At 39.6% G+C, this 11368-nt stretch overlaps 1 protein-coding gene across 1 annotated transcript; it reads left to right on the forward strand.

The window, feature by feature from the left end:
• Nucleotides 1–513: 513 nt before the first annotated feature.
• Nucleotides 514–8188, forward strand: DYNLRB2 (dynein light chain roadblock-type 2). The gene is made up of 4 exons (XM_049805406.1): nt 514–524; nt 744–819; nt 5797–5964; nt 7916–8188. Exons 1-4 carry the CDS (start codon nt 522–524, stop codon nt 7957–7959), a joined length of 291 nt encoding a protein of 96 aa, XP_049661363.1. The 5' UTR covers nt 514–521; the 3' UTR covers nt 7960–8188.
• Nucleotides 8189–11368: the final 3180 nt, after the last annotated feature.

An 11368-nucleotide genomic window follows, 5' to 3' on the forward strand; every position in this document is an offset into this window, starting at 1 on the left:
AAATAAACCCTCTACTACAACAGCAAAGGTAGCTTGGGTTCATTTTACCTCACCTACCAGCCAGAGTCCATCAACAGAGCTGAGCCACAAGACTGTCCAAAGCCGAAATGACACTAATAGCCGTAGGCCCCTTGAAGGCGCGAATAAGCCCTCACTGCCCTGACCAGCCCCACCTGGGGCCTCCCCTCACGCCCTCTGCCCTCCACTTAAGCGCGGGCCTGGGCTCTTGCTGCCCCCCACCCCAGCCCACGCCGTGCTGCAGGTGCCCTTGTCCTCGGCCCTTTCGGGGGCTTCTCTCCTGCCTGCCCCTTGGGCGTGAGCTGTGGGGTCCCAGCACAGACCTCGGACCCACCCTGCGCCCGCCGGCCCCGGGTGGGTGGTCGCAGCCCGCCGTAAGGCGGCACCGTCCTGCTCCCGGCCCCAGCCCCGTCCCCTCAGGGGCCGCGCTCGGCCCGCGCTGCCGCTCCCCGCCGTCACTTCCGCCGCTCCATAGCAACGGCGGCGGCGGCGGCGGCGAGGCCATGGTAATGGTGCCGCTCCCGCCCGCCGCCCCCGGCGCTGAGAGGGGGAATGGGGCGGCCGGCGGCGCTGGGGAGCGGGTGGGGGGGGGGGGGGCAGAGGGCAAAGGCTCCGGGGCTGCTTTCGGGCACGGCGACCCCGCGGCCTCCTCACGGGGCCCGCGGTCGCCGTGGGGCGGAGCTGTGGCGGTTGCGCGGGTGCTGTGGTGTCCTCTCTCCTCACAGGCTGAGGTGGAGGAAACCCTAAAGAGGATTCAAGCCCACAGAGGGGTTGTCGCGACTATGGTTGTGAACGCCGAAGGTAAAAATCCTCCTCAGCGTCCTCCAAGTAACGAGCTTGGTAGTGGCAAGGGGTGTACTAACTCCTAAGCGCAAAATTGCAGGTTATGAGGTGTTAATGTAATCCGCTTGCGATGTTTTATGGAAGGTGGCGTGATTTTCAAGAATGAGTGTTTCATCTTAAGACATGAACATTTGGGTTGTGGCCATTTCTTGAAGCTCCCCATATGATGTAGTTTTTCATTCAAGTTAATGGAAAGCAGAAAAGTCAAGAGCGTTGACATAAGTCTTCTCTGAAGAGATAACGAGAAGCATCACAATCTTCTTTTAAGTTAAGGAGTTCCATGTTGTTACTTCGCCCCCTTGTTTAATCAAACTATGCTTTGTTTTTCAGAATGAGGTCTTGAATGTCTCTTGGTTGGTTACAGAAAGGGAGAACGCGTGGCACTAAGCTGTTGCTTCTGCAGGCATTTTTAGTCCAGAATTCTTTGTATATGTAAGAAAATTCAATAGTGCTTCACTCCCCCCGCCTCTTCCTTGCAAAAGTTACAATAGAACAAAAACATCAGGAGAAAAGTATCTAATAAACAAAGTTGGTCTTCTACTGTGGGAGCCATTCCTTGGCCCTGCTAAATATTCACAAGTTCATTAAACTATGTTATAGTGTGTTGTCATAGGAGGAAGAACAAGTTTCCCATCAGTCCAGCTTTGTCTGTGATCCTGAAGATCGGTCACAGAAATCAGTTTTCAGAAGCTAGGCTTCTCAGGTCAATCCATTTTAATCATTCCTTTAGAAAAAAAGACAACTTGCTCAGTTTACCTTGGCCATAATTTAGTTGACCTCCTTCACTTTTACCCCCCCCCCCCCCCTCCTGCCCCCAAAAAAACTATTGTACTAGAAGCAGTTTAGCAACAGGAGGAAAGAACACCGAGAAGGAAGCCCAAATGTTAGTCTTTAGAAAATGTCGACAATTTAATTTGTGTGCCTGGACATGTTAAGCAAAATATGTCTTTGTTCACAGAATAGATGGCGCAGGTCAAGAGGGAAGTGCATAGCCTGGCAAATAGAAACTGAAAAGCTGCTTTGTGTCGACACATGCTTATGTCTAATATGGCTGTTTGCTAAGCTGAAATGCAGTCAGGTTTCAGAACAAGTATCATTTTGGCCATTTCTGTATTCTGTTTCAGTAAATAGAATGTGACTTGATCCAATGAGCACTTGGACTAAGCTGCAAATGAGAAGTGAATAAAATCAAGCACTTGGGTAACACAAATGATCCTTTTCGAGCTTGTGGATGGATACATTTCTCAAGGCAAAAACAGCTATGTAATCTAATAGAAAAATAACCCAGTTTTCTTATGTTCTATTACTGGGAAAACTTGACTTTTTGGCACAATGTTGGTCAAATATGCTTCCCAATCAGGTGTACTACTGCAGTCCATCTTTACCTGTGGTCATTCTATGGTATTGAGGGAAAGCTCAGATATAGTTGTGCAGAGTTAGGACAACAGCATGATTTTTAAAAGGCTGTTTTGGATTCCTCTGTCTCAGTTTTGATTTGCAAAAGAACAACAACATTCCACTTCCCTTTTTTACACATGATTTTTCATGGCAAGGTATGAAGTCCCTCCATGTCCTGTCCAAACTTCCTCATCTGCACAAACCTGTAGGACATTTGGCCAGACTGTAGCTGATAGACAAGACTAGTGAAGGAATTTTGTGTTTAGTTTATCATTTAGAAATGTTTCAATGCCAGATGCGAACACAAGAGAGTCTGTACTCTGTGAGGATGCCTTCAAGGTACCGAGAAGTTAGATTCCACAAACTAAACTTCAAAGTAGGTGTGTAGCTGCAAGTTTTGGTAACATCTCCAAATATCTGTAATTAGCACTGGTCAATCTAATTACTTCAAATCTTTATGCAGAAAATTAATTCCTCTCTATCCTGAAATGTTTCGAACAAGTGTACAACTTGAATTAATCACAGTAAAAATACTCAAACCAGTGGTGTGGTAGTGAGGCTTCTTAGGCTGTTCAGGTTCCCTAAAAAGATTAAACACTCTGTTCTTCACTAGCATAAACAGTTGTCTTTTACTAAGATTTTTGTAATAGTGTAGGTACACTTAGGTGTAATAGCATGCAGGTGAAATAGCAAATTAAAGATTCCTGATACAAATATTACCTGTCATTTATTCTAATGCTCAAGGTTGATTTGTTCATTGAAACACTTCGCTAAGTGTACCTTGTTTATTTGGAAAATCTCATAAACTGTTGCTAGCCTTCACAGTTGAGAAGGATCACGCTGCAGCATTTCTAATGAAGGATTTATTTGCCTTTCTCTAATTTGGGTGGCAGAGGCAAAGAGAATTTGTCCTAAAGTAAGCATAGCTCAGCTTTAATCTAAGGATGTCACTAGTGTCAACTCATTTTCATGTTATTATTAGACCTTGGAGGATCATTTAACATTTACCATTTTCATCAAAAGTGCTGTATTTGTTGAAGCAATGTTTTAGATACAAGGTCATATAAACTTGACACTAATTCATTGCTGCTTTTAAGTGACTTACTATTTAATGCTGCGATTATATAGATATTATCATGCTAATGTAGTGCTTGGGAACACCTGTTTGTTTCCATTAAAACATCAGTTTCAATCTGTGTAATAAACATTAGACATGAAGGGTGTACTGGGTCATTCTGTACACTTCTGTCATGAAATAGAGTGTTTTGGACTGCTTAAAGAATCACCTCCAGTGGTATTAGCAAAAATGATTTAATAGGAATTTATATAAAAGCGCTACTTCACAGAATTCAATGGCAAGGTTCACTCTATTACTTAATAATGGATGAAATGCACAAAGGTAAACTAAGTTAGAATCAAATTAAAATTATGTATACTGAGACCAAAGACGCAATAGGGTAAAAGAGAAACATACAATGAAAAATCAAGTTAGAACTGATTTCTTTTGAATTGTACAGAGATAGGGAATGTGAAAAGGTAGGGGAGACCCTCCCATTGAATTATGAGGTTCAGAGGAGACCCCCTTGCTTTCTAAACTCCTGGCAGAGTCTAGGTGCAACTGGATCAACTCCTAGTCTCAGACTTGGGCAGTGGTTTATATCTAAAGAGATTGTGATTATAATAGCAGCCTGAGATTCATTCACAGTCAAATAAAGTTCATGACAGTAATTTAAGTATAGATTTGAAAAGCAATATGTGTAATATACCTGCTATAGAATATTCAGGTTAGTACATACACATGCATAAAGACACTAAGAGGTACACATAATGAGGTAAAAGAGGTATACCTGTTAAAAATTCCCCTTGAGTTCAGTGAAAATATTCACGTCAAATGCTTTGGCATCTTTCTCAAGGGCCGAAAGGTTGAGCCTCAAGGAGTGAAGAGCATCAGCCCAAGTCTCGTCGGCTTTTAGCAACAGACCTCTGATTTTTGCAAACTGAAGAGTTTGCAAGCTCTGAGAGGTGTCCCACTCAGAGGGAGATGCTGGTCGCAGCCCGCTGAGGTCCAAGAGAGCTCAAAGGGTCTCACTTAGTACCACCATTTGTAGGTTTGGGAAATGATTGGCTTTAGTCATCAGCAAATTACTGAGATTCCAGTTGTGCTGGTACCGTTAGGCATAAGTTACGATTCAGATAAGGGAGGCTCCAGGGCTTTCAGAGAATGACTTAAGATTCAGATACAGGGTGCTCCAAGGCTGTTAGGACTGAGATATGTCCCAAGTTTGTCAGGAGAGAACTAATTATCTCTGCTCCCGCCCCCACCCTCTGCCAGGCAGCAGGAGTCCTTGGTACGGTCAGTGCAGCTCCCTGTCTTAGCCATGCAAGAGTTCCTGGTATGGTCAAGGGATGCTTAACTGCCCAACTCATTACGTTTATGCTAAGGTCTAGCGAGCCTTCCTGAGTTCGTAGATAAGCCCATAGAGGGGGAACAAATGCACCACCACAACTTCCCTAGACGACACATCCTACCAATGCAGAATTATTTCTCAAGTGACAGCACAGATTTCAAGTGATTCAAATAACACTTTCCTAGGAAAATTATGGACTAGTCTAGTGTCTGAGGTGGTTCTATTATTTCTTTTACTCCTTTGCCTCTAATTCTTTACCTGGCATTCACTATATTGCATGTTATTTCTTCTTTCATAATCAAACTCTTCAACTTCAGTCATATTATTCTATTTTTGTATTCCTGTCCTGTCCATCTGGAAGACACAGTACAAATGTATGCAAAGAGAAAATTGCCTTGTCAGCTTGTAATCTATTGTCTTTGTTAGTAGGTCAAATAAATTTTTTATTAGTGAAACAAGCTTATTAAAGCCAAACAGTTTTATACTTGTAGGATTACTGTGAACCCTGTTTTTAGTTTCACCTGGTAGCCTATTAATATAAAAAGCATGATTTGACAAATCATTGATAAACAATGATTCATTAAATCATCGAAAATTAATCTTGACCTATGTGGTCCTATTTTCAATAATTGGGATCAATACACTGTGTACTACCAATTGTCAATATTTTGCCGCTGATTGGAAGGGATTGTTCCAAGGGTGGTTTTGCTTGCCAAATCCAAACATGCTGTTTCTGCCCTTTGATTGCTCTTGGTGGGAATGGTAATTTCTATCACTGCACATGCCAAATGCTACAGGTAAAGTGTGGGTTAGATTCTTGCAGCCAAGATACAAACTCAAGGACAGTGTTTAAACTGATGAAGCACCATAACTGGTTAAGTACTGCAGAATGGAATTTGATAGGTATTTAAGAGCCTTGAACAGCAAGTAGCCTCTTTAAAAAGTTTCATAAGGCAACTCAATGTTTAATTGCCATTGATTAATATAAATTATACTCTAAAAAGCATATAGATACCTGAAATCAACGTAACTTCTTTCTGCTACAAAACAGAAAAAAATCTATGAAATCCTTGTTTATGGAGAATATGCAACTTAACTGAATGATTATTAGAAAATTATTTATTTGCAGGAATTCCAATAAGAACAACTCTTGATAACTCTACAACAGTCCAGTATGCAGGTCTTCTTCATCAGCTCACCATGAAAGCTAGGAGCACAGTGAGAGATATTGATCCTCAGAATGATCTAACCTTTCTTAGGATCAGATCAAAGAAACATGAAATTATGGTAGCTCCAGGTAATATTTCTATTAAAATAACAATAGAATTGTATGTCCTTTTAAGTTTCTTCTAATTCTTCATGAATAAGGCTACCATAGAAAATGCATTTTGAAAATAATTATATGAAAATATAACCATATGTTCATAATGTAACCAGATGTGTTAGGATTTTAATGTACAGAGTTTATAGTATTGAAGCTTGGAGACAACCAAAAAAGTCTAGATCTGATTAATGTTCTGGTTTCTGTGGGTTTTCACAAAGGAAAACCAGTCAAATATATATATCTAGTAGTAGTGTGTGTGTGTGTGTATATAGTATTAAAGACAGCAAATCCATTTTAGCTCCAAACAGATGCAAAAAAATCTTTTTTTTTTCCTAAAAATTAATTTTTTACTTGGTATGTTGTCACAATTTCCTAGTCATAGGTGGGATTTGTCACAGGTATGCAGTATTATCACCAACATAGTAACTGTGATATAATTATTTTCCTTAAAACAACCAGGGGAATGTAGCAACCTGTTTCTCACTCATGTATTTATATTTAACATGCTAATTTGTTGGCTGTATCTCTAAAATGGATAACAAGGCCAGGTGAGCTGTAGTGAAGCTGTGGTCAATTACCAGTACAAGGTGAATCAGGCAGAGTGGCAGTGATTGGCTGGGGCCGAGATCCTAGTGTGTGCACTAGCTAATTGAGAGACTAATGGTATGCAGGATTTTGACAGAAATATCCAATGAAGGCATGCAGAACAAAAAGGAAGCTTCAGGGATCTCCTCAGCATAGCCACTGGGGAGATCATTGGCTCTGAGCTTGTAGTGACAGACAGCCTTCACGGGGGTAGTCCCCTGATGCTGATTTCTCAGCAAATGTAGAGCAGAGGTACTGCGCTAGGTATGCATTACCTCGCCTCCCTGGAATTATTTATAATGCTGCTATGAAACCAGTATGTGTGAAAGAAACCTGGCACTGTCATTAAGTGTTAACATTAGTCATCAGCTGATACTAAGATTAAAATTTTAGTTTCTATTTTGGAATGTAAACCTAATGCATTTTTTAAATCATGGTTTTTTGCTCATTGATTTAGACTGATGCACTTGATTCTTATTTTGCATTTGCCCTTCACTTATTTTTTAGAGGTGACTTTTTGAGTAGTTACTATTAAAGCATGTTGGCCTGAAAATAAGTGATATAAAATGTGAAGCTTTTTTGCTAACAGGGAGATTAGTTGTTCAAAGGCTTGATTGTATTTTACTGTAATAGAAGGTGGCAAATGAACCACCTGTGATTTATATTAAGTTGCTTTTGTATGAAAGTGACAATGCAGGACTGCAGCTTCTTAAGTCTCCCAAGCAGATTCAGCCCTACTAAATTCACTGGATACTTTCAAGAAATGTTTCATTCAAAACAGATGATGTTAAATAGCTATCCAACTGAATTGTTTCCAAAACTTCACTGGGCTTTTAGAATTAGTAGGCAAAGTCTGGCATGCTTAGAATTTATCCATAGTAAAAGTCTATTCAAATCTTTTCTGGTTTTTTCATGTCTAAATGGGGTTCTCAATTTTGAATAAACTAGTTAGTGAACTGAAAAGAGTTCTCTGCACCTGCAGAAGAGGCTGCAGATGTCAAAAGTTTTTTATTATAACAAGTGCTAGCTTCCAGGTGCTTATCTTGTGACTTTTTTCATCTTGTTTAAATATCTTTACAGCTTCTTGAAAGCAAATCTACTGCTTATTAAAATAGTTTTAATATGCTATAGTTAAGCTTTATGACACAGATTTTTTTTAAACTGTAATCCCAGATTTTTGTACAAAGTGCTTACGTTTTCTAAATGTTTTTTATATAAATGACATTGCTTTTGCTTATGTTTTATAAACAAAAAGTCGGAGAGGAATAGATGAATAAAGAGTATTTATCAGGAGATAACATAAAATATTTTAACTAAACATTTTTATATCTTTTTGCAGATAAGGAGTATCTCCTGATCGTTATTCAGAACCCATGCGAATAGTCCTACTATGGTAATATTTTTAGAGACAGTGATGTAGTTCTACTTGTTAAACTAATATTACTTGTTGATATTTAATATCAAACATAGCACTAAGTAATTTTACATAAAGTGTAACTGTCATGACTGAAATGTTGCCAATTTAAAGTTCTCAGTTGTAGCTGTATCAATTTGTGTTTGAGCAAATCATAACACATGTATCAAAATATTGTATGTTTATCTTGATACTCAGAAGAGCAATAATAAAGCAAAATGCTTAAAATTCTCTTTAATGGATGTTCAAGCTATTCTTGCAATTAAATCATTCTCTTTACACTTCTAATGTAATGTTGGAAGAGAAATCATACCTCATGGGAAGTGGTAGATCATGTGTAGAGATACATCTATAAATGTGTCCCTGTGAACTAGAGTCACCACAGTTAACACGAATCAAAGTATAGAAGTGTAGTTCATGTCAGTAATGATGGACTGGATATTGCCCTGTCTTTAACTCCTGGTTTTTAAGTTTTGCTAAGGGAAGAAAAGTGAAAGAAAAGCTATCTTTTATTATTTTCCAATTTCTACGGATGGAAACAATAGCTTCATTTAATATTTTCACTACTGGGAATTTCAAGCAGACAAAGGTGAGCCTGCAGTCTAATGTAGAACTACTAGAACTACTGTTATTTTGTTGGTAGTGGTAAACAGTGCTTTTTGATAACTACACTACGGTGCTATCTGATAACTGCTTAAGCCTTTAGATCGAATACACAAGCCGTAAACCTTAGTGACATGGGACAACAGGTGGGTTAAAGCTCAGAATGTTTCCCAAATCAGATCCATGTTTATACAGTAGCACTGGAGATCCGATAGGTATTGATGAGTGCCTTTAAAACAGATGCACTGATAAAAGGCCGCTGTAGGTTTAAGCTACATACAAATCCGTAATGTTCAGAAGACATGCTTTGTCAGTGCCTTGGGATGAGTCTCATGGCTGATGTGCCCTCCCAGCTGTGGGAGGGCAGTGCAGAACTGGGTGCAGCACCCCTGTTCTGCCCGCACTGTACGCCTCCGTTGAGGGTAAGCACGGCTACAAGCTTTCCTCCCTCATGATCCTGAAGTCATGCTAAGCTTTGCACTTGAGTATATGTGGAGACAGCATGAAAGCGCAGGGAGTTTGAGCTGACACTGTGCTTGAAAAAATACCAGTCATACTTGTACTACAAATCATCTCAGGTTCTGTAGATTACATATAAATTTTTATCAATTAATTATTTAAACTTTAAATCTTAAGATTGTCTTCAATTGGTCACAAGAAGGGGTTTTTCTCTAGACATAGGAAGGAAGAACAAATGTGTGGGGTGGCTATGAGGATGAAAGGAAACGTTGAATACTGCTCAGGGATCTTTGTAGTACATCATATGAATTGTGGTTGAGGTTATGAAACTGATAAATCACTGAATGTCTCAGTGGATATGGAGTCAGCAATTTGCTATTAGGACTATGTTATGTATCACTCAAAACTTACACAAAGAAGAGTATCAAAGCCCGGTGGTATTTTTTGCAAATCTGCTTGCTCTGACTTTGCTGGATAGCTTGGAAAGGCCGTATTTCACTGAAAAATCTGGGACAGTTGGTCCTGCTCCTTGGAGCTGAAGGTATCTGAGCATTGAGATCTCGAAGGCTAGCAGCCAGATTCCACGCCCAAGCAGTGGGGACCACGGAAGATTCAGTGCGGCTGCGTATTGAGAAGAAGTGAACCCAAAGGCACAGAGGCCCAGTGTGATGGAAATTAAGCATAGCAATCCAGCTGGGCCTGGCTATTCAAAATTTTAAGGATATATAAATCAATGGGACACTATTGCTGGCACTTACTGTAGTCAGTGCTGTGCCAGAAGAATTTCCTTACCGCGGGAGGGTTTTTTAATTGTGCTCTGGAAAACAACCATTTTAAGTTGTTTATAATGAACCAATATATTGACATGGGGCAATGTTTTTAAAAACCTACCTTTTTGTTATCTTCTCTGCTTCTGTTGTGATAATTTTAAAAATCCAACCTACTTATTGCTATGCATTAGTGAACATTTATTCTACTAATAACCTGGCACATCAAATTCCTACCAATTCATAGCCTAGATTTTTCATTTCAGCACGTGCCCAAAACTATTGCTGAATTCCAACTACTATTAATGTGTATTTGGGGCTAATAGTTTTGTTTCCATAGTTTTCTCTTAACAGCATTAATTCTGTGGAGGTTTCACTGTGTAAGTCCAGAAAACTGCCAGAATTACAGTCCCTGTTATACTTTTCTATTGTCAAAAATAATATCTGTGTTGCAATTTCCAGCATCATTGAAAAATGTCCTTCAGCCCAAAGAACACAGTAGTGCACTGCAAAGAGAAAAGCTTAGTCTCTGGCAATGTTCTTTCATTTTTGTCTTTCTGATACATGTGTTAGTTCCCTTTACAGACTTTAATCCAATATTTATTAAGCAGCTGATGATTGCTGTGGCTTGATAAAGCACTCAAAAAGACACTTAAGCCAAATCATTAAAATTAAACACATGCTAAATCATTTTGCTGAAAAGTGTTTTTATGTGGAAAAATGGCCTTAAGCAGATGCGTGTAGTTCTCCAAGGGTCAAATACTGCTCACAAATTAGTTTCTCTCCATGTTCCTGTGAGAGGCATAGATGTAGATAAGAGGGCAAAGTTTGGTCCATTTATAATGATGTGCGCAGTAACAAATGCTATGCAAACACATGGGCTGAGCTGTGCTTCTGCCAACTGCTCTTACCAGGGCAGTCTCTAATCGGGTTTCCTTGAAAGCACTGTAGTATTATACAATTTTGGCAACATCTTCACTAGGGAGCATAAATTGAAATACTCCATTTCATTCCCTGGTAATTTGTTCGTATTTTCTGTAAGCAAAAGCAAGCTGAACACGTGTAAACTTTTCATTTAGTTCTTTCAGTAGGAAATGGAAATAACAATAGTTAAGTCTCTAACAGTCCTAGTGGAAAACCCTGGTCAGCACACTGATCTGAACAAAGGTGGGCCGTTGAAAGGAATGGAATCGTCCAGACAAAATACAGGGAAATAAATTTTCAAGTTATTTGAGCACCACAAAAGTGTTACACCAAGTCATTTAAGCTGTCATTTATGTGAACCAGCAGTGATTTTACTAGTAAACAGTTAACTGAGGGAAGGTTGAGGAAAAAAGTAGCAGGAAAGAGATTCATTTCATAGATGATCATTTTGTCAAGGGAATGTTGAGAACGTCAAGAGTGGCTGTTGTTCATTGAAAGGCAGCGCTTGGGTTGAATTGTAACATGCTAGTTAGGCAATCAGCCAAGGAATAAATTATGTCAGTATCATGCATTTGAGGTCCTCAAAATAAACTAAAAGATAAAGTTCTTGGAAAGCCTCCCACTT

This window comes from Accipiter gentilis, chromosome 7 (genome assembly GCF_929443795.1).
Source record: "Accipiter gentilis chromosome 7, bAccGen1.1, whole genome shotgun sequence".
NCBI lineage: Eukaryota > Metazoa > Chordata > Aves > Accipitriformes > Accipitridae > Astur > Astur gentilis.